Consider the following 19,248-nt stretch of genomic DNA (forward strand, 5'->3'; position numbering starts at 1 on the left):
ATTTCTGGGAAAGCGCCGCCATCTCCAAAGTCCTGCGATAAAAATCAATCACAACTTTCTGGTCATGGATATGAATACTAGTCGGCAGATCTACATCAAGTACCTCCAAAGTTCTCGGGACAAAACCTTGCCGGTGCCCGTATGGAGGAGGGCCTTTGTGTACAACTGCAACTGTGGGTGCTGACGCTTCGTCATCTTCGTCATCGCTGGCCCATTTCGACTTTGGAAGCGTCGATGCTCTCGGCTTGGGGAGAACACTGTCGAAAGATTGGATCAGACAACGGAGATGCATAATGTTATCTTTTTCCATTCCTACCTGGAGAGAGACATGACTGTTTACTGTTCCGAACCGTCCTGCTCTGCTCGTGAGCTGCACTGGGGAACTGATCAACAGATTAGCGAAAAGACGCTTGTCACAACCGGCAAATCGCCAAACTGCAAACGCTCTACTAAGCACCGTGTGGCACAGCACTGGCGATGACTGTATTGCCAGCTCCGGCAAAGGCAGCTTTCCCCATCCGCATCTGCTTGCCTTCCATCGCCCTTCTCCCCAGAGCGAGCTGTTTCTCGGTGGTTCTGAGATGCAGGATGCCACCTTTGGGACGTCGTTCTTTTCGATGTAGGCAGCGGAACATCTTGCATTTCCTCCGCAGTCGGGAGCTGCACTCTTCACCCTCTGGTCGCTACAAGCAAACATATTCTTATATATACCCAAATGAAACTGTGTACAATGTGCCAGTTTTCGACTTTACAGTAAAGAAATTTACGCCGGATGGCAAGGTATTTATCTGGATTGAATAATATAACAGAAAGCGCAGGACAGTGTCATGGAACACATTCTGTTGGGGGTGGGAATTTGCCAGGATAGAGTACATATTTGTCCGCATTTCTCTTACAATATTGGCCTCTTGTAGTACTTGGTCTGCTTCGCAAAGAATATGCATGCAGTCCAGGTTTATAATTACAAAGGCCAGCTTCCAAGAAAAGGTGTTGGCGCAACCTTGGGTTTCAATGATGTGTTTGACCTGCGTTACGAGACTGTTCTTACGGGCGGACACGAACTGCTCTGCAAAGACTTCCTTCTCTTTACGGCTGATCACCGCTATGTACGTCGTTCTGATCTGTTGTCGTAGGCAGCCAAAGTGCTGCGGTGCCCTTACAAGGTCTTCTGTAGATGATTGTTGTATCTGCCGTCCCATCAGGATTTCCGAGACCCCTACATAATCCTGCGTCGCTTAAGAATATATTCTTATTGGATGACATAACGTTTTGGGTTCTAGACATTGAAAGAGGACAGGTGGCTCATGAAAAAATGGGATCTTGTTCGCCCCATTTCCCTAACGGCGGCACTAATAGGTTACGGACAAGCGCGTGTTCATGCATGACTACATATTTTTGAGCAATCATGCAGGAGTACACTTGTATGATAACATGTTGGGTATTGCATCGGTTCAAAATCAGTCTATATATATCTTGCACATCAAGGTTCGGCTGGTCCTCTAAAAAACGCATTTTCTGATATTCTGAAACTTTGTCATGCAGGACTCTGGTATTCTTCTGGACGTTCGAACTATCGGCTATCTAAATAACGAGGACGATGAATTGGTATTGGCCCGGTACCGATTAGCGGAGCAAATGTACAGTAACAAAAAGGTGACAGGGGGACCAGAATTTATTTGGGATTATATGGATAATACTGGAGAAGAGGACGAGGACAGTGACTGGGACCGGGAGAGCGCTTGGGAAGGGTGGGAAGGCTCTTCACTAGGGTCGCCGTCATCGGACTCCACACCTCCGCCACTGCCCGTTCGCCGGTCGGAACCGCCAGATTCCACAAATGCCATGGTGCCAGACGGTCCCGTTGATCGTTCTCGTAATGGACGAGCAACATCATTACGTTCTTTTGCTGCCCCGTCGAGTACTGCTATTCCTTACGTTAGTGAACAGCCCGATGCTTCCAAGTCAACTTTTTGATTTACATCCAATGAATGCTAGGAATGTACCCCCTTGAGCGGCGTGAAGCAACGATTAATGGCCTACTTGTTTCGAAAAGCATATTCGTCTGATAGGACCAGGTGAGATTAACATTTCCACGCAATTCTCTCTCACCTTTGATCAACTAACTTATCACACGCATCAGTCATCTTAGTCACTTCTACCAAACTTTTGCGCATTTTGCCTCGTTGGCGTTATGGCGCATGCATTTTTTGGACAACTTACATATTGTGATAAAGTTTGGCTTGGCAGACGCCATTGTAGGAAAGGTACGCGATCGCATACCCGTAGGTTGCAAGGTGATCACTACTAGACACGGCCTTTGTAGAACATTGACTCAGCAACATCTAGCCAAACGTCATTCTTTGTTATTTATTCCCTTGCGACTACGAAAGTGTTAGGTGTTTATGAAAACACGTCGGAGGAACTGCTAAAGTTGTACGAGGATTGGCAAGTCTGCTCCGGCACACCGTACAACCAGTCAGGCCTTTCGATCAGCAACCCAAGCAATAGTCTATTTGCACGAGAGGAGCATAGCCGCCGAATCAGGGCCGTGCAAAAGGCTAGAAACGGCGGGTAATTGACTTTGTCCCCTCAACCAGCAAGACTTCATGCCAATCATGCTTTTTATCCAATTCAGACCAGTGCAAGCAGTGAAGCGCGTCCTTTCCGGCCTTCCCTTCAATGATCAGCAGTTTGTTGACTCCCCCTATCTCGATCACGAGCTCTTCAGTTACGATGATAAGGCTATCAACAATGTGGACAGGTATGATCTTCGCCCTATTCACCGCATACTCTGGCTATGAACCCAGTTCTGAAGGGTTGGCATCCCTGTAGAGCACGACCGTCCGGCGAGCATCCCATTAAGTTCTTTGACCGGCAAACAGGACAGTTCAAGTTTGCTATTGACCCGAATCTACCTTTGAACTCCCGCCAGGTGTATGCACAAGTCCGCGGTGTGAAGTACGTATCTTGAAACATTCTTCGCTCTCTTCCAGTTCTGACCCAGCCAACACGTCCTGCAAAGGCGCTATGTAACCTGCATCTTCCATCCTGTGGATCCTTTCATTCTCTCAATACAACAGGTCAACTCATCAATGACTGTTGTGAATCTCCACATTCGAAGAGAACAACAGCTTGAACCCGATCGGTAATCGATACTGCTCGAAAATGTAGCTTGCCAATTTCTCACATCACCATTGGGAGAGTATACACAAACCGCTCATTGATTCTCTTTGGAGAGTCGTCATACACCTGTTGAAGATACTGTATGTCAAATCTCTTGTGCGGCTCCTATTCGTGATAGCATAGTCATCGTGTATCTCTGCCCGCGCAACGGCATGGTCGGCCTTAGGATGTAGCCTTAGTTCTCTATCAAGTGGACAGCAGTGACAACGAACAGCGCCAAAAGATCTGTAGAAGCACTAATATATTTCAGCCTAATCTGCCTTCTCCACAATACGAGTCAAGTGTTCATCAATTTCATTTTCTGAGAGAGTCCGGAATTGGGGAGTCTTTTCGCTCACTATTCCGATCTCAATATCTGCAGACTTCAGATCTTGAGATAGGATTGTTGATAGAGTGGTGATCGCGAGCTGGAGAAAAGAGAGTATGCAATGAGAAACGGCCCAACTTTCGTGTTAGCAAATAGTCCCTACTTCAACTGTGTCTTCAACATTCAGCTGAGGGTTCTTCTTCAACTTCTTCTCCAGATGGTTGAGAGCCTCTTGATGCTTTGCTCCCGCAGATGTGGCTTGATAACCGACAAAGTATCTGCGCGAGATAAAATACGGATTAGGCTTGCCGCATTGTTAAGAATAAAACCAATATATTTACCCTGCTGGATCACATTTGAACACTTGAGGACCTCTTTCTTCGTCATAACCAATTAGGATCATCGCTGATAACAGTATTTTAGAGTGATTGAGTACGTCAAGCAGTATGGCAAGTTTTCAAATCCGTGTATAATACTCACAAACGCCCAACGGTCTCATCGCCGCATGTTGCGTGTACACTTGATTGATGTTTGCTACACGTTTGGCAAGCATATCCGCCGGAATTTCATAACCAAACTTATACCGCCACTCTGCTGCTTCCATACGCGCGCGACTCACTTGATTGCGGGCGTCGGCTGAAAACAAGATAATCGCTTAATGGTCTATGATCCGGTCTTTAAGGGATGTCATCTCACCTATCAATCCGGTCATTACACATCCAATTCTCGGGGTCAACTGGAAAACATGGGTTACGGTAGAAGGGTCGAGAAGCTTGTCCTGAAAGTTCACGATGTTTCAGCGTCAGGACGCGCGAGCGCATAACGGAGTTCACAGCAGTACGTACTGGAACTTTCTTCTGGGTCACAACCACAGCGCAATCCTTCCCCCTTACGCCAACAGATGTGATTCCGGCATTGGATATGGCCTTGAACGCATATTCTGACAAAGAATGAAGAATTCGTATCAAGGTCGTTTTCGTGTCGGTCCAACCATGTAGTAAGACTTCAAAACCTACCAACTTGATAAAGACGGCCCTCTGGAGAGAAAACGGTGATATGCCGGTCGTATGCAGCTAATTGAACGGACACAGACTCTCAGCTGAGCACATCAAAACAGCGACAAACGGAATGAGCTGAACATACAGTTTGTGCCGCGACTCATCGTTTAGCCTTTTGTACGCGAGTCACGAATGAAATTCTCTACTATAAGCAGTGCACCACACGCTACGAGTGTTAGTGCATTGCCTGCAGGGTTGTCTAGTATAATACAAGTGTTTTCCATACCTATTTTCTCGCCTGTATATGAGCAGATCCTTTTGCCAATCACGCCGAGTAGACACGACAGCAATCCATTCGTGACGTGTCTTCAAATTGTCCAACTTCTTGGTCACGTGAACGAAGCTTCGTAAGGGCGGGTTTGAGATTCTGGACACTTTTTTCCACCAACAAGCAATCTTTAATCAAATCCCGTACGTGCGGCAACTGTTTTTTCTTCCTTGGCACGCTTGCCAGTCGGACACTTCGTAGTGGAGAGAAGATCCATATCAAGTCAGTTTATATCCAGCTATCAGAATTGGGAAGAGGTTGGTTGAGAGAAGCTGAGTTCTGATGTCCGCATCCATACACTTTTCTTATTGTTAGACTAGTTTGGTTACTTTGTAGTTTATTGACAAGGTCAACGGGGGATTGAATATGGTAAGTCCTGACGTTGGTTCAGCAGGCTCTCGGTCGTCGCAGTTTCCGCGTGACATGGTGTTCCCTCCTGAGCAGCACTAAAGCTCTAAAGCATTTTCTGATTTCTGCAAACTGGTCTCTCATTTTAATGGAACGAGGAGATCTACTATAGTATCAGATTTACTGATCTAGCCTACGCAGAGCCGGTTTTTTGACGATAGGAATCGTCGGGGGTCAATGTTTGGAGACCCGTACGGTCGCCCATACCCTAACGTTCCAACATCGTTCGATGAACGTGATTACCGGCCTACGGCGGGATGGGGTGGTCCTCCTGTGCCTATGGGACCGCCGCAATTAGGTCCGCCTCAGATGCCGTTCTACGGTACAGGAGGGCAGACCTTCTTTGCCTCCGGCTATCCAGGAATGAGCATGGGCTTTGCCGGTGGACCAGAGCGGTTTGGACATCCGGTATACGAGACCCAACCAACTATGGCACCCTACAGCGGGTCCCGTCCCTCCATGCGCAGCGGTTATGGCCCAAGGTACGAACTGGAGGTTGGCCGGGACCAGCTTTGGGAGAGAGAGCGGGAGCGAGATAGGGGACGACCAAGCAACTATAACGCGCCACTCCTGGATTTCCCTCCGGATCCTGATGTGCGGGGATTTGAGGAGTATAAGCTTCGATGGGACCAAACTACACCCAAGCCTCGAGAGACGTCGGTGAGTGAGCATTGTCTGATCCACAGAACCCTGTATCCCGGAATTACGCTGACACAACAATTTAGGTGCAAGGTTGGGGCCCTCCACCACAAATCAAGTACGATCCTCTCCTGATGTGGTCAAGAGAAGTGGAACCATCACGTACCTCCTCCACCACGACACCTTCACCTGCTCGTGATACCCAGATTAAAATCGAACAGAGCGGTGACCAATTTCGAAGACTCTATGATTATCCTGAATATGTGCAAGAGAGGTACCTGGGACTTGTTGACAGTATACGTCCACGCGCAAACCGTCTTAAGCACTTTACAGACGCCACAGGTTCGAAGTTGCGGATGCTCATGTCCCCCCTGCATATCATGTTTCGGAGACTGACATACCTCCAAACGTTGGGCCTATTGGGACGCACGGTCGTGCAAATGCCGATCGCGATCGTAGTCTTAGCCCAGTCCAAACCTACGCTTCGCTCAAAGATGAATATTCAGCAATGCGGTATAAACGAGAGAATCGGTAAGCGCTCCAAATGCTTCTTTTGGCTTAAAAAGCGGGGACATGTAACCTTTTTTATATTGATATACAAGGTTTGACTATTGAGTAAGAGTATATTCACATGGACCTATGTGAGGGGTAATCAGCCTTTTCGCCGAATTTGACAGATTTTCTCGTGTTGCAGGGACCTTTTCTTGCGTGTTTAGAAGTGGTCTAATTGCTGAACTGTCACTATGCTGTGGAACGGAAGGTTGCCAGTCATATCGTTTTTATTTTGCATTGTAAGCATAGTGTGAAAGCCTTCTTTGAAAGAGTGGAGTTGGGCAATCATAGATATATCCGTCAACTGTCATTTCTTTCTTATGCGTTTCGGTGTTCATGTGGCCTAAACTAATTATCACTTGTGGGCATGTTCAAAACTTTTTTCTCTGTCGACTATTATACTTTTTCTCCTGACTTTTTCAGCTTTTTTAAATTGCATCCATCCAAATACCAGTGTGGATCTTGGTTCTGCCGCCTACCCGACAATGCCTACCAAAACATGATAGATGGGATCAATGAAAGACGCTAAGCAAGCCTACCTTTGAGATATCCGCGTTATACCCTTGCCAACCTACCTAGTAATCCACTCCTTTTCCTCCTCGTCTGCGACGCGGAGCGGCACTCCCTCGTAATCATAAATGACACCATCCTTTGGATCAAAATAGCCTTCTCCAACGTCAAAGGTATTCAGCGGGATGGAATGCGGGCCTGATGGGTCATTTGTGAGCTGCGGGGTGCCAGGTCGGAATCCGTTGATGCGCTCCGAATAAAAGCGGCGATCGGCTTCAGTACAGTAAGACCAATCTTCTGGAGCGTATTCTAGTCCGTCCTTAAAGGTATAGGTCCCCTAATGTTCGATAAAAGTTAGATGAAGGTGACGAAAGATAGTGGGAATAACAAAAAGAATCGTTGTATTTACGCTCAATGCCACACCGTTCTTCCATTGAGCTTCGTATTTCCCGCCATCTTTGAAATGAACTGTGCCTGACCCGTGAAACCTATTGCAGTGAACATGGGAAGTGGTTGAGTCAAGGTTAGAGATGATTCTCTGTTGACATGTATGTGATAGATACGTACTGACCATCCTTGAAATCTCCTACATAGATATTCCCATCTGGGAAAATGTATCTGCCCTTTCCTTCGATTCTGGGGGAGCACATAGGCGTAAAGCTTTCGTGACAACTGGCACGAACATGGAAAAGACATCATATTACCGATCATTAACGATTTCAGCTTCAAACGGTGACCCTGCAAATGCCATGGCAGAAGCCAGAGATCAAAGTGCATATGAGCAATCGTTTCGATTGCAAGTGCTGGCTTCTGGCCTTACGTAATGTGGCTTTGCCCCTCCGCTCGCTAGATGAAAGACAACAGTTCATCATGCTCGACTCTAAAACCCACCACCGCCTGCTTTGACAATGGAGCCATCATCCGACCCATACCATGATCTCATCGGCCTTCCGCCTCCGATTACTTATGCTCAAGAGACACACCAAGTTATTGCTTCCCCATCGGCAGCGTACGTTAAGTGGCCCGGTGTACTCTGTCGTGAACTGTCCTTGATACCGATACTATCTGCAATCTAGAACCGAAGCACAAACAATTGCAGCAAATGTAATACAACGTGCCTGGAAAAGATTTCATATGAAGGCTACGTTCCGATGGTTAAAGGAAAACCTGATAAGAGCGGTGGGCTATGACCTGGACGATGCGACAGCATATATCACGCGCTTATCCAGAGGCTCACCCTACTAATAGGAACGGTCCATGACAATGGAAATATTACGAAGATTATCCCCGAGAGAAGCAGAGTTGATCAAAGATCCGGTTGTACAGGGAAAAGTTCGATTCAGGTACGCACTTTTGCACCCAAGTGTTTTTAAAAGATGTGAAAATTGATACGTGGCTGTTTTGCCCTTCGCTGATAGATTTGGAGGTTCTTCGTTCCCACCGACCATCATGTATAAAATATACACGAAAAGCAATAGTGTACATTACTACAGTGGACATCGTCTGATTCAGGCCGACACGCAGGTAAACCTAAAAAGCTAGAAAGCCAAATGAACGCAGATTTCACAGCACAATCTTGTAGGCAGCAGTCGATTCATGCGCAATTATGGGCGTCCGACTCTATTCGGAAAATATGATACGGAACGAGTACCAGAACCGCGCGTTAAAGATTTCGCATTCGGATGAGGTGACGAACCGACTGGAATTTGTGCAGGTGTGTGATGATCCTGTAAACTACTGCTGCCCGAAACGCACTATCGACGACTTATATTTCTGCTAGTATTTAAGCTCGTTAGATTGTAAACCGGCGTACCTTGGCGGAAGAAATAACGGATGGAGAGAACTTAACATCACACGTAGGTGGAATGAGGACAACTCGAGTGTAACAGAGAAAAACAGCTAAACAACTACCATGCTCAATGACGATATGCCAGCGTTCACGGCTACTCAAAATCTAATATACGATGCAAGGAGCAGCCGCCGGTCCACTCGATTTTCGTCCCGAAACGGAACATCAGGGATTGCTAAAGGGTATCATCCATTTTGTCGGATGTTGCGTAGCATCTGTCACTCATAGGAATGCTTTCAGAATCAGTAATTCATCAAGACCTTCCGTTGGTAGAGTACGCAAACAAAATCCAAAATCTCAGAATCGAACACGCCAGCTCCACCGTGAATTAGAGCCCGAACTTGATGACGATTTTGATCCGCTATTTGAGTGGGCTAACGATCTGTCGCTCGACTCCTTGGCAGATTATGTAGTTGGAGAAGTTATGGTCTAAACGATTGTTACGTATAGAGAGAAATCTACAATTGAGAATATGTCTCTAGAAGCCTATTATGGTGCCTGTACATTGTACAATAATTCCTAGTAATGAATGCCCGCAAACTCTCAAGTCATTCATCCTCCATTGTCTTCGTATCTGTGATGGTCCACATATAGTAGCTGCCTATTGTGCGATATGGCTCCCAAATCTTCGCAGCCTCCCTCATTTCATCCGGCTAAATCAACCACATCGTCAGCTTTAAAAGGAGGAAGAGTAACTCTGAATCCAAAAGGTGATACTGACCGTCGGGAGATAGATGCCGCCACCTGCCTTTTGTTTCGAGCCCTTCTTACCATTACTTCCTTTCATTCCAAAGTGTTTGCTCATGCCTTTACGTATGCCAAGATCCCCAACAGGTAGTATATTGGGTCGTTTGAGGTCAAACATAAGGAACATGTCAACTGATAATAAAAAAAGTTCGTATTAATCAGTAGTATAGCACGTTTCGCCATGCCTTTCCTACCTGTCCACTATTTCATCAGCCGCATTGCCAAGAGTAATGTTCAATTAAACCAAATAGGCGACAAGCCATAATCAGACCATATCATACCGGTCCAATTCCCTTCACGCTACAAAGCAATTCGGCAATAGCGTCGTCCTCCATCCGCAACAAGGCCTCAGTTGATATCGATCCATCCAAGAACCGATCCGCTAACGCATGGACATACTCGGCTTTACGCTGAGAGAGCCCTGCTGAAGTCAATTCCTGCCGCTCCTTATCTCGGACCGCCCGCGGCGTCGGAAACCATTTAGGATGTCGCTCCGCGGCAGCAGGGTCCAGTTTTTCGTCGAAGAGGGTCAGGAATCTGCGCAAAATGGTAGATGCAGCCTTTCCACTCAGTTGCTATCCAGTAAATCACATTAGTATATCTAAGAGAACCTTATGACACAAGACTAGAAATACTGACTTGGTAGATAATTGCCGTCGCAAGCGCCTTGAAAGCATCTAAACCTTGCTCCGCCGAATCTTCGCTCTCGAAAATCTTACAAGGCTTTCCAGCTCGCTTCACCACTTGCTCTAATCTCGGATCTTGCCCACAAATGTAAGATAACGCCGTCGAATAGTCGAACGGTGCGTCTGACGGAGGCAAGGCAGCAGACGGAGCGGCTACCGCGGATGCGGCGGTTTCTATTTCCGATGCCTCAGCGACAAGGTCCGGTGCATCTGGCGGAATGGACGGCAAGCTTTTCGGTGCTCTAGCAACTTTTACGGGCTTCTTCTTCAACGTCTCATCTATTCTCTCTGTGATCTTTCTCTTGGTGACCCTGCAAAATGAAATTGCGACGAAACAACACCGACTCAGTACTGCACAGTTCACCAGACGAACTAAAACAATACCTAAAGACAGCAGGGCCATCCTGTAGAGCACCAGCTTGAATCTTCGCCTGTCTTCTTGTAAGCATCCTAATGTGAGGTAAAAGGAAATTGAATCTGGAAATCATCGTCCCTGTTCCACCACCGACGGATGACTCATCCGTTGGTAATTGCTTACTAAGGTGATCAGAGTGCAATGCGCTGTGGGCATCTCCTACGCATCGGGTGCAGGCACGCAACAGATTTCGCTAGTATTCAAGGAATTGGTGGCCTCGTGAACCGTGGTAAAATACACTTTTGAAATAGAGCTGTGGGTCTGGAGTGTTCATCAAAGGAAAGATTTTCAATGTTTCCTTCAAATCAACATTGCCGTGCCAAGTAACCTTAATTCCAACCAAGCCCAATATCTCCCATTTCACGACCATCCCTCTTCCGTCCGAGACTGGCAACGTATTGCATGTCTACCTTTATCTTGACTACAGGCTGATCCGTCCTGTTTGTGGCGACCCTGGTCAAAAACCGGACGCGTTCGGCAAACCTAGTCCGCGTGTGGCGACATGGGGCATCGTTGGATTATCTTCATCTTTGTCCTGCTACTCCTGGCTCATACTACACGCCCCGACGAAGAGGACTTTAAGCGAAATGTCCGAGAATATGCAGCCGAACAGAGTATCTGGCATTTGTTGGCGTCAACGGCGGTGCTTGGTGTGACAGATGCATTTCACATATTGCGACTGGACGACTATGGCCTGTTCACAGTCATTTCCGTTCCCAACTTCTTGGGAAAGGCTCCCCTAAAGTTTGTGGGACTGTTTGGAACTTTTATACCGCTCTCATGGAAGGTGATACGCAAAGCGTGGCAGGGCTGGGAGCTTGAGGGACCTCATTGCCAGCCATGTCTTAACGGTAATCCTCACAGCTCTTCACAAATAATATGACATGCCCTTAATAAAGTATGTCTCGGATATAGGCATCTGTATCGGCAACAACAAGTGTTTCTGTCTGCCGAGCTTTTCCGGTCCAACTTGTGAGCACACAATGCCAAAATATGTGACACTTTGGGACTATGTTGGCTATTTCGTTCCGGTAGCCCGACAATACACCGACCATTGTATTTTTGGAATACCGATTCACTACCTTCCATCAAGAGTTGTATCAGTTGGAGAAGTGCTTGGTGTCATCGACGTGTCAACGCAGCTTGGACTATTGGATCTGTTAGTGCTTCTTTACCTCGGTATCTATGTTGCCTGGAAAGTAGCTCCCAGAGACATAATGCAGCGACATTTCGTCGCAAAGTATGCGAATCTAAGGGAGGGAGCAAGACGATACCACGTCTTGTTGACCAGCGCGTGGAGCCATGATTCCTTCTTGCAGCTCGGGGTGAATCTGTACGGGCTTTACGAATACGGCCCAATGATTTACCAAGTACTGGGGCCAATCACATTCCTGTATTTCTACTTATTGACCTGCGTCGGGACGGCGAGTCTCAGTCTTTTCTTTGGAATGATCCGCGGTAGGTATGACAAGGAGTACCACGGGGCTACAGGCAGCATAATGGCCTTGAGATGCTTTACCGTATGGGGACTGTCCGCTCTCGGCAAGGGAGTGGTGAAATGGCAAGCTGTTAAAGATATGGCGCTCTGGCAAGTTGCCGCAGATATTATAGCAAACGGCGGAAACGTAGATGGGTGGGATTATATTGCACCAGCTCTAGTTTCTGGCATCTTCTACTATCACTGGTGGCAGGAAGCGAAATATAAACCCATGCGATGGTTTTAATCTTTGACGGGCCTGAACGAGGTGACCAATTTTGTTGTATGAACTACCACAGCACAGCAGGGAAGGCTGTCTGATCCCCCCCTGATGTTCTACGAAACTGGCTGATTACTCCCGCGGTAGCTTGATCTGGAATGATGTGTGCAAGCGATAGAATGTTAACGCAAAGTAGAAGCCCTTGGACGTCCGGCGTTGGGGTTATCTGCGACAATAATTTTAAGAATGGCTAACAGCAGCAACGGATCAGGACAAAATCGCAAATCTCTGTTTGCAAACAATACATATCATCGAAAGTGTATAGTACATGGTGCGCAATCTCAAATCAACAAATGAACAATAATAGCTTGCACGAGCAAGTCGGTCTTCAAATGCAGCCAAAGATCATATCCTCAGGATTTAACCTGAAAGACCATCCCTCTTCGCGACCGCGAGTATTCATGGTATCGAGTTCGTGTTCATCCGAACTGGAGGTGCTGGGACTGTCAAGATACAAATGAACGAAGAGATGGAAGAGGTTAATGCTTTCGTCACAAACGTTCTTATGGAGAGGGGGATTACATCCGCGGGCACTTTTTTAGTTGAAGGGGAGAGACTCACCGCAACCCACGATCAGCCTGTGCTTTTGCATTTTCCAGTTACGAAAATGCGAGTAAAACTGCCATCTCTGCCACTTGTCTTTACACAGTCAAGACCCCATATTAACAAATGTAGAATGGAGTTTGTGAGGACTCTGGGTAAACATGGCAAAACGGCAAGGAGATCATTGCCCCTCCGATGACACCCCTCATGACCGTTGATGTCTCCTGTTAGGCAGACATGCCTTTTACTATGGCTGGTACCTTGGGCACCGATCACGTATCCGGTCGTGATGTCCTACTTCCCGCAAGCGTCCAAGAAATACTCCATCCTTTCTTGCACCAGGATGCTATCTCCCCCCCTCTTTAGTGTTAGGGAAATCCAAAATGTCAAGTCTTTAGTGCCCACCTCTGTTCTTCGCCGTATGACGAGTCACTGTTTCGCTTGTAGCTCACAGGACGTGTTTGCAAACCGGGGCTTGCGGAAGACTGAACAGGAAGAATTCCGGCGCCGACAGAAGTGACCGCCCCTCCGGGATGTTGAGCGTCTTGAGGGTGACGAGTGAGATACATGGCTGCGGCTGCTCCAGCCGTGGCACATCCAGCTGCAACGAGGAAAGGGGCAGCAGGGCCGGGCATGTTTGATTTCAATAATGTGGTAGTAGCAAGTGTTGTAAATTACAACCTTGAGAGATTTGTACGAAAATGCGCCAAGCTTAAAATATTTGAGAACAAAAACAAATAATTACTGGAAGAGATGATGCCAGAAAATCCATGCTTTTATATCTGTTTACATGTTTCCATGCAATTCCAATGAGCGCATAGGCCTTATCAGCAAAAAACGCGGAACGACGAGCATCAGCTGCCCTCGAGTACCCTTGTCGTTTGGAGGCTTGTTGTGTGTCCGCGTGCCTGTGCAATCCCAACATATCGGAGATATCTTTATTTGACAGCTGCCACATGAATACGACATTGTAAAGAAAGGTTCGTTCTTGTTTCACGCACATGACGAGGAGGAGAGTGTCCACCCAATACCCTACTCGCCAAAGGGTTTTTTGGTCCTGTCCCCCCCAGTCGCGTTCCCTGCACCAAAACAATCCTTCCAACGCGTTCGTGTCAGCCGGGGGGGTTGAACAACAGGCGGGGGGGCAGAGCGTTTGTGTTGCTCGCATGTCCCCCCTTCCTTCGTTCCTGTTGCCCTCCTTCTTTTTGTTGCTGCAGAGTGGACAGCCTTGAAACTGTCCTCGAGGGTAGAAGTCCACACTTGCGTCATTTTGCTTTGGGAGGGCAGTCAATGAGATAACCACGAGATATAGCAAGCCAGCGCCTGGATTTCCTGGGGAAGCCAACTTTTGCTAATGTCCAGCATGTCGATGTCGGTCTCCCTTTGGAGACGGCACATTATTCGTGCTATGTTTATGCCACTCTTCTTATCGTGAATCAATAATGAAAACCTGTCCATGGAAGAGCATTCTTGTCGAGTTTGATGAATGTTGTCATAGCTTTTGATAAGATAAGTTCACATGGTGCATTCTTGCCTGCTTCTTCTTTTCTGTTGCAGCCAGGCGAAGGGTAGCAAAGGCATTGTCTTTTGTTTGTCTAAGCGCTGTTTGAACGTCCTTATTCAGATTACCATCGCAGATATCTGAAATGGAAAGCGCCAAATGTGTGCATCCCCGAAACGCGAGCATAAACAATGCAGAATCATGTTTTAGGATATTAACAATGCTTTCTTGACAAACATCTCTGCTTCAAAAGCATCAGCATTCTCCCTAATACAAATGGTTTCCCTAACAAGCCCTGATCACTTGCTGCTTGAGTGGCGATGATTCGTCCATGTTATGTTTCGATTTCTGCGTTTTGGCGGGCGTGCTCGCACATGTTCGCTGTCGTCACTATTTTGCATTTGCACACATGCCTAGCGAGAAAAGTACTCGCTACTCATGCGCCTACCCCCTCGCGTTACCTGCCCTGAACACCTTCCCTTTCCCCCGCGGTTGCATTCGTATCTTCCGGCTTGCATTCCCCATTGATCCTTCTGGCTTATTCTCAAACAGAGCAAGAGATGAACTTGTTTATCCATCTACTTGTAGCTACCTGATGCCCTTGTGCCTTGCTCTTCACTGTCGCGAATTCCGGCCCGCTGACGCAATCATTATCCGTATTTATCCACATTCCAATGAGCATTACATAATCTTTGCATCTTTTGTACTGGATCTACCAAGGACAAAGGTGCACCAAAATTCCAACCTTCTTTAACCTTGTCCATGACGACCGCAGCCGACTTGAACCCCACAGTCGACAAGTCAGCGCCAGTTATCAAACGACTATATGTCGGTGGGCTTAAATACGACGTGGACAAAGCAGATTTGGAAGCCCGTTTCAAGAGTTTTGGCAATGTGCTGTCGGTTGACTTGCCTGGTGGAGGACCGTTGGGGGGCTCACGAGGGTTCGGATTCATTGGATTGGAAACGACGCCATCGGCACTAGCTAGATGTAAATGACACCTGCATGTCATTGGAACGCCAACTCGGTGCTCACTGCTCTTCTGTCCCCTAGGTCTTACGCTCTACAATGGTACGAAGTGGAAGGGCATGCAGTTGCATATAGAGGAGGCCAAGCAAGATTATATGACAAGGTTCGCTAATGGCAGCATGACAAGATGTGATTTTCAGCGTACTTTTTCTCACATGGGTTGGCAGGTTGAAGCGAGAGTGGGCAGAAAAGAAGGTGCAGGATGAAGCAAGGGCGAAGGGTGAAGTGCAGATCAGCAATAAGAAACGTAAGCGGAAGGCAGTGGAAGTAGCATTGGACATGAATTTGGTTACAGATCGAAACGCAAAAAACCGGAAGGTGGGCACAGCACATAAAGTAACCTGCAGCCCATCCTCCTCACGTCCATGATATCCGACCTAGGGATGGAAGAATTCGCGTTTCAATCGGGCTGTGGCCGTTTTCCACTATAGGGACAAATTGACTGGCAAGGTACGTTAGGATAGATGGTTCCCAGCACCGTTGCATTAGTGCGACATCGTTTTCATTCAACACCTTGCAGATTGTCACTGTTGATCCGCTCAGATATAAAGATAACCTGAAGAGACCGGAAAGCTATGCGAAATTTACTCCGGTGGCGCGTCTGACGTGGCCCAGCGATGACATTGTTGCCCCACCTCGTCGTGCATCAATTGGAACATCGTCCACGACTGTTGACAACATCAGCGTGCCTGCGGTAAACTGGATCGACGATAAACAAACTGCACTCTCGGAAGAGTCAAAGGAGGACTCTGCAGATGAGGATGATTTTGCCCTACCCACACGCGGAGGCCTATTTGACTCTACGGACGACGAGGACGGCTCCGATAAGCAAGATTCTGATGATGAAAGCATAGACTTTAATAGACTAGCAACGATGGAGGTGGATGGAATAGATCCTGTAGATACAGCGGCAGAAGATGATGCATTTGAGACCGTCACATCAACCCATATACCAGCCCCTCTTCCTGCTGGCTTGTCAGATGATGATGAAGACGATGATATAATACCTACCGCGCCCCTTCCACCTGTGGAAGCTGCAGCGGCTGGGGACCCAGATGTAGGAAATAACCTGGCAAAGGAACGATCAAAACTGTTGGGTCTGGCGAAATTCATCATTGGCAATGATTCTTCGGCTCAGCAAGACAATACAATGGCTACGGTGGATTTTACTATGGATGTGGACGACGAGGAAAGCCAGCGGGGATCTCCGATATCTGAAAAAGGTTCTGACATGAGTGGGAAGGATGGACAAGGGGCTCCGCGGGATACTATCTCCTCAGACAACGAGACGGATGCTAGTGATAGCGAGGAGACGGAATCTGAAGATCTCTCTGAGGCATCAAGTCAGGAGGATGTGGAAGACGAAGAATCGGAAAAGATGCAAGGGGATGATGATTCGGATGACGAAGGAAGTTCCGACGACAGCGAATCAGGCGAAAGTGACGTGACCGAAAATTCGAGTTCCTCCAGTCAAGTGGTCAAAACCGCAGGTGAAAATATCAGCATACCAGACGCTGCGCCAGAGCACCCACAGAATGCACAAGGTATGCACCTGGCTGTTGTTTCTGATACAGTATTTAGTGTTTCTCATCCATCAAGTACGCAGATTCTATACCAGAAAAGGGAGCGTCAGGTCCACCGGCGGAGCGTCATTACGCCGTGAACACCAATCTTCGCGCACTTGTCTTTGGCACCGACGGTGAGTGAAGTCTGATGTAGCGATTACGCAGAAACTAACATGTCTATTTGTATACAGGTGCAGGCACCTTTTCATTGTTCGGAGGGAGAACCGCTGACGATCCGACCGAGACTGAAGAGCAGGTGGCTACTCCATCGGCATCAGTACCCCTTTTTAAATTTGCAGATGCAGGACCGGAATCGGTTCCATATGAGCAAGCGGAAGAGGTGGGCTGGTGATTACCTTCAAAAATCATCTCCAATGTCATCTAACTATTTCATACAGCCGTACGACGAAGCCGAAGTCAGCAAAAGTTTCGGTACATCAACCATGTTCTTCTTCCATTTAGGGGATGAAGGATTATCACATCGGTCAAAGTACGCTCCAGATAAATCGTTTATGCGAACAGAGACTGTGTATGTTGCATGATTTTACATCGAAGAACGCATCATTGTTACTCATGTTGGTCACAAATAGGGAAGAAATCAAGTCCCAGTGGGAGCAATTCCGACAGGATTTGACCCATGAGTTTAAGAGCAAGCACAAACTAGCTTCGAGACGCAAAGAGAAAATGAGACGTCAGCGAGGGAAAATACGTGCTGTGTAGTGTAAATAACGTAGCGCGGATAGTATATATAGATGTAATGGCAATGTAAATGGATTTAGCAAGTCAACTGTGCGGCGAGGAGGACAATGTACGGAGTCTCAGGCGTAGATGAATGACACATCTCAAGTCTTATCCTTGGTTACTCTCCGCTCTCTCGCTCTTTGTGGATGTTGTAGGGAATGCAGCCATAAACTTTAGCATTGCCTTCCTCTGTTATCCACATGTGTTCCAACGTCAAACACGCGATAGCCAGCAGATTGTACAGATTTGACTATTAATAAAAAAGGTATCAATCAAAAAGCCGTCGAGCAATCTTCGCCCCCCGTTCGTCTTCGTCACCTGCTTAACCCACCAGTACGATCAATGATGGCAGACCTCTGATGAATTCCATCACATGTCTATCTACCTTCAAACTCCCCTTTTCGTTTCACCCCTCGCTGCTGCGCACCATTTTCCTGTGGTTGCTGCTCTCCCTTCCCTTCTTTACGCTTAGCACCCACCCCACCTACATCTCGCGGGAGCTTGTGAGGCGGTGTTGGTCGCGGCAGGTTGCGGAAGTAAAAGTGTTTCAAAGCCTGGACGGAAATGAGTGTCAATATGATTCCTGGCCGAATGCACCCGTAGTAACATACATCTTCGGCAGTTATTCGCTTCAGGGGATCAAACAAAAGGAATTGCTCCAGCAAATTTAGAGCGTCCGGCGATGCGGCTGTTAATATGGAACGGAGCGGTGGTTTGGGGTACTGCTGAAATTCAAAATATCCGTCCAGCTCCTTCATGCCCTGGAGAATTGCGCCTCATCAATCTGACTTTCCACACGCAGGGCTGCGGAGAGAAGAACCTACAGGCCAGTCTTGCTCGGTTGGTGTACCAAGAGCTTTAAATATGATCTGTAGTTGGCCAATATCTGAATCTCCCGCCATGAATGGTGTACGCAGCATCAACTCCGCAAATATGCATCCTACGGCCCACATGTCTATGGCATAACCATAACGCGTGGCGCCTAGTAGAAGCTCTGGTGCTCGATACCATCTCAAACCGAGAATGACTTTTAACACCCGAGAAAGGACGTTCGAAAAACAATGGACCTCATACCTCGTTACCACGACCGAGGTCATCTTTTTGTGAGGATCTCCATAGTCTCTTGCCATACCAAAATCGGCAAGCTTGAGCTGCCCATCGCTTGCAAGGAGAAGGTTATTCGGCTTCAAATCCTGCAAATCGTTGGATCTTGTCAGCCCCAAGTGTCAATGAATATTTGAGAGCACACGGACCCTATGGAGTATAAAGTTGCGATGACAGTGATACAGTCCGCGAAGTGTCATCAACATCCAGCTCTTCACATCGGCGGCGCTGAATACAACTGTCTTATTCTTAATGACCATCTCAAGATCTGCGTCCAAGTATTCAAGGACCAGATTGAGATTCGTCTTGTGCGAGAACACATCGATAAGCTGAAGGGAGTAAGCATAAAAGTGTCGGCGATTATATATGTTTCTTTTTTTGTAGG

The 19,248-nt window shown here is 47.4% G+C and overlaps 10 protein-coding genes across 13 annotated transcripts in view; 5 read left to right on the forward strand and 5 right to left on the reverse strand.

The window, feature by feature from the left end:
• Positions 1–518: 518 nt before the first annotated feature.
• On the forward strand, positions 519–3,562 carry SPPG_03973. 2 transcript variants are annotated; one of them, XM_016752221.1, is made up of 11 exons: positions 519–780; positions 915–1,106; positions 1,175–1,297; positions 1,357–1,485; positions 1,543–1,935; positions 1,996–2,075; positions 2,141–2,264; positions 2,324–2,571; positions 2,636–2,761; positions 2,833–2,958; positions 3,023–3,562. In XM_016752221.1, exons 1-11 carry the CDS (start codon positions 589–591, stop codon positions 3,147–3,149), a joined length of 1,860 nt encoding a protein of 619 aa, XP_016608909.1. In that variant the 5' UTR covers positions 519–588; the 3' UTR covers positions 3,150–3,562. The 2 variants fall into 2 exon arrangements, with proteins under 2 accessions (XP_016608909.1, XP_016608908.1); XM_016752220.1 differs by having other exon boundaries at positions 915–1,297.
• On the reverse strand, positions 3,408–4,831 carry SPPG_03974 (proteasome core particle subunit alpha 1). The gene is made up of 9 exons (XM_016752222.1): positions 4,775–4,831; positions 4,634–4,693; positions 4,507–4,563; positions 4,336–4,430; positions 4,187–4,268; positions 3,971–4,126; positions 3,832–3,895; positions 3,654–3,768; positions 3,408–3,590 (listed from the first exon to the last, which is right to left on the reverse strand). Exons 2-9 carry the CDS (start codon positions 4,650–4,652, stop codon positions 3,435–3,437), a joined length of 744 nt encoding a protein of 247 aa, XP_016608910.1. The 5' UTR covers positions 4,653–4,693; positions 4,775–4,831; the 3' UTR covers positions 3,408–3,434.
• A 91-nt stretch (positions 4,832–4,922) lies between these two features.
• SPPG_03975 lies at positions 4,923–6,807 on the forward strand. Of its 2 annotated transcripts, none has more exons than XM_016752224.1 (6): positions 4,923–5,073; positions 5,132–5,185; positions 5,366–5,884; positions 5,950–6,137; positions 6,197–6,394; positions 6,466–6,807. In XM_016752224.1, exons 2-6 carry the CDS (start codon positions 5,183–5,185, stop codon positions 6,476–6,478), a joined length of 921 nt encoding a protein of 306 aa, XP_016608912.1. In that variant the 5' UTR covers positions 4,923–5,073; positions 5,132–5,182; the 3' UTR covers positions 6,479–6,807. The 2 variants fall into 2 exon arrangements, with proteins under 2 accessions (XP_016608912.1, XP_016608911.1); XM_016752223.1 differs by having other exon boundaries at positions 5,137–5,185.
• Positions 6,625–7,679, reverse strand: SPPG_03976 (uncharacterized protein). Its single transcript, XM_016752225.1, has 5 exons — positions 7,630–7,679; positions 7,493–7,561; positions 7,335–7,413; positions 6,991–7,262; positions 6,625–6,904 (listed from the first exon to the last, which is right to left on the reverse strand). Exons 1-5 carry the CDS (start codon positions 7,674–7,676, stop codon positions 6,844–6,846), a joined length of 528 nt encoding a protein of 175 aa, XP_016608913.1. The 5' UTR covers positions 7,677–7,679; the 3' UTR covers positions 6,625–6,843.
• A 154-nt stretch (positions 7,680–7,833) lies between these two features.
• On the forward strand, positions 7,834–9,321 carry SPPG_03977 (uncharacterized protein; the record flags this gene model as incomplete). The annotated part of the gene is made up of 8 exons (XM_016752226.1): positions 7,834–7,934; positions 8,002–8,104; positions 8,174–8,268; positions 8,344–8,449; positions 8,508–8,639; positions 8,706–8,781; positions 8,860–8,956; positions 9,015–9,321. 8 exons carry the CDS (start codon positions 7,834–7,836, stop codon positions 9,205–9,207), a joined length of 903 nt encoding a protein of 300 aa, XP_016608914.1. The 3' UTR covers positions 9,208–9,321.
• SPPG_03978 (uncharacterized protein) lies at positions 9,188–10,703 on the reverse strand. Its single transcript, XM_016752227.1, has 6 exons — positions 10,592–10,703; positions 10,161–10,518; positions 9,803–10,096; positions 9,716–9,722; positions 9,496–9,653; positions 9,188–9,427 (listed from the first exon to the last, which is right to left on the reverse strand). The coding sequence occupies exons 1-6, from the start codon at positions 10,693–10,695 to the stop codon at positions 9,323–9,325; spliced, it is 1,026 nt and encodes a 341-aa protein (XP_016608915.1). The 5' UTR covers positions 10,696–10,703; the 3' UTR covers positions 9,188–9,322.
• Positions 10,704–10,795: 92 nt separating this feature from the next.
• On the forward strand, positions 10,796–12,346 carry SPPG_03979 (uncharacterized protein; the record flags this gene model as incomplete). Its single annotated transcript, XM_016752228.1, has 2 exons — positions 10,796–11,473; positions 11,538–12,346. Exons 1-2 carry the CDS (start codon positions 11,125–11,127, stop codon positions 12,344–12,346), a joined length of 1,158 nt encoding a protein of 385 aa, XP_016608916.1. The 5' UTR covers positions 10,796–11,124.
• A 240-nt stretch (positions 12,347–12,586) lies between these two features.
• Positions 12,587–13,713, reverse strand: SPPG_03980. 2 transcript variants are annotated; one of them, XM_016752229.1, is made up of 3 exons: positions 13,328–13,713; positions 12,941–13,018; positions 12,587–12,822 (listed from the first exon to the last, which is right to left on the reverse strand). In XM_016752229.1, exons 1-2 carry the CDS (start codon positions 13,555–13,557, stop codon positions 12,979–12,981), a joined length of 270 nt encoding a protein of 89 aa, XP_016608917.1. In that variant the 5' UTR covers positions 13,558–13,713; the 3' UTR covers positions 12,587–12,822; positions 12,941–12,978. The 2 variants fall into 2 exon arrangements, with proteins under 2 accessions (XP_016608917.1, XP_016608918.1); XM_016752230.1 differs by lacking the exon at positions 12,941–13,018.
• A 1,376-nt stretch (positions 13,714–15,089) lies between these two features.
• On the forward strand, positions 15,090–17,877 carry SPPG_03981 (uncharacterized protein). The gene is made up of 9 exons (XM_016752231.1): positions 15,090–15,414; positions 15,478–15,556; positions 15,621–15,771; positions 15,835–15,903; positions 15,974–16,997; positions 17,060–17,152; positions 17,210–17,358; positions 17,417–17,547; positions 17,609–17,877. The coding sequence occupies exons 1-9, from the start codon at positions 15,186–15,188 to the stop codon at positions 17,736–17,738; spliced, it is 2,055 nt and encodes a 684-aa protein (XP_016608919.1). The 5' UTR covers positions 15,090–15,185; the 3' UTR covers positions 17,739–17,877.
• The window catches only part of SPPG_03982 (CMGC/CDK/CDK7 protein kinase), a 2,245-nt gene continuing 464 nt past the window's right edge, over positions 17,468–19,248 (reverse strand). Inside the window, exons 2-7 of the mRNA XM_016752232.1 lie at positions 19,013–19,192; positions 18,834–18,952; positions 18,584–18,770; positions 18,371–18,520; positions 18,145–18,313; positions 17,468–18,077 (exon numbers count right to left, since the gene is read on the reverse strand). Of these exons, the coding sequence (XP_016608920.1) occupies positions 18,028–18,077; positions 18,145–18,313; positions 18,371–18,520; positions 18,584–18,770; positions 18,834–18,952; positions 19,013–19,192 (855 nt within the window). The 3' untranslated portion in view covers positions 17,468–18,027. The remainder of the gene's footprint in view (positions 18,078–18,144; positions 18,314–18,370; positions 18,521–18,583; positions 18,771–18,833; positions 18,953–19,012; positions 19,193–19,248) is intronic.

The sequence above is a fragment of the Spizellomyces punctatus genome (assembly GCF_000182565.1).
Source record: "Spizellomyces punctatus DAOM BR117 chromosome Unknown supercont1.6, whole genome shotgun sequence".
Classification (NCBI taxonomy): Eukaryota; Fungi; Chytridiomycota; class Chytridiomycetes; order Spizellomycetales; family Spizellomycetaceae; genus Spizellomyces; species Spizellomyces punctatus.

Bases quoted from the DNA above. Each gene is read 5' to 3' on its own strand.
- SPPG_03973 (XM_016752221.1), top strand. From the start codon at position 589: ATGCCACCTTTGGGACGTCGTTCTTTTCGATGTAGGCAGCGGAACATC. The intron at 2,265-2,323 runs GTACGCGATCGC...CGGCCTTTGTAG, and splicing joins CAGACGCCATTGTAGGAAAG to AACATTGACTCAGCAACATC. The intron at 2,762-2,832 runs GTATGATCTTCG...GCATCCCTGTAG, and splicing joins GCTATCAACAATGTGGACAG to AGCACGACCGTCCGGCGAGC.
- SPPG_03974 (XM_016752222.1), bottom strand. The intron at 4,431-4,506 runs GTAGGTTTTGAA...ATTCTTTGTCAG, and splicing joins GGGCCGTCTTTATCAAGTTG to AATATGCGTTCAAGGCCATA. The intron at 4,269-4,335 runs GTACGTACTGCT...GTGAACTTTCAG, and splicing joins TGACCCAGAAGAAAGTTCCA to GACAAGCTTCTCGACCCTTC.
- SPPG_03975 (XM_016752224.1), top strand. The intron at 5,885-5,949 runs GTGAGTGAGCAT...ACAACAATTTAG, and splicing joins CCAAGCCTCGAGAGACGTCG to GTGCAAGGTTGGGGCCCTCC. The intron at 6,138-6,196 runs GTACCTGGGACT...AGCACTTTACAG, and splicing joins CCTGAATATGTGCAAGAGAG to ACGCCACAGGTTCGAAGTTG.
- SPPG_03976 (XM_016752225.1), bottom strand. From the start codon at position 7,676: ATGGCATTTGCAGGGTCACCGTTTGAAGCTGAAATCGTTAATGATCG. The intron at 7,562-7,629 runs GTAATATGATGT...GTGCTCCCCCAG, and splicing joins GCTGAAATCGTTAATGATCG to AATCGAAGGAAAGGGCAGAT. The intron at 7,263-7,334 runs GTAAATACAACG...ATCGAACATTAG, and splicing joins AGAACGGTGTGGCATTGAGC to GGGACCTATACCTTTAAGGA.
- SPPG_03978 (XM_016752227.1), bottom strand. From the start codon at position 10,695: ATGATTTCCAGATTCAATTTCCTTTTACCTCACATTAGGATGCTTACA. The intron at 10,519-10,591 runs GTATTGTTTTAG...TTCATTTTGCAG, and splicing joins GATGGCCCTGCTGTCTTTAG to GGTCACCAAGAGAAAGATCA. The intron at 10,097-10,160 runs GTCAGTATTTCT...TTTACTGGATAG, and splicing joins CGACGGCAATTATCTACCAA to CAACTGAGTGGAAAGGCTGC.
- SPPG_03980 (XM_016752230.1), bottom strand. From the start codon at position 13,557: ATGCCCGGCCCTGCTGCCCCTTTCCTCGTTGCAGCTGGATGTGCCACG. The intron at 12,823-13,327 runs GTGGGCACTAAA...GTATCTTGACAG, and splicing joins TCATACGGCGAAGAACAGAG to TCCCAGCACCTCCAGTTCGG.
- SPPG_03981 (XM_016752231.1), top strand. From the start codon at position 15,186: ATGACGACCGCAGCCGACTTGAACCCCACAGTCGACAAGTCAGCGCCA. The intron at 15,557-15,620 runs GTTCGCTAATGG...ATGGGTTGGCAG, and splicing joins AAGCAAGATTATATGACAAG to GTTGAAGCGAGAGTGGGCAG. The intron at 17,548-17,608 runs GTATGTTGCATG...GGTCACAAATAG, and splicing joins TTTATGCGAACAGAGACTGT to GGAAGAAATCAAGTCCCAGT.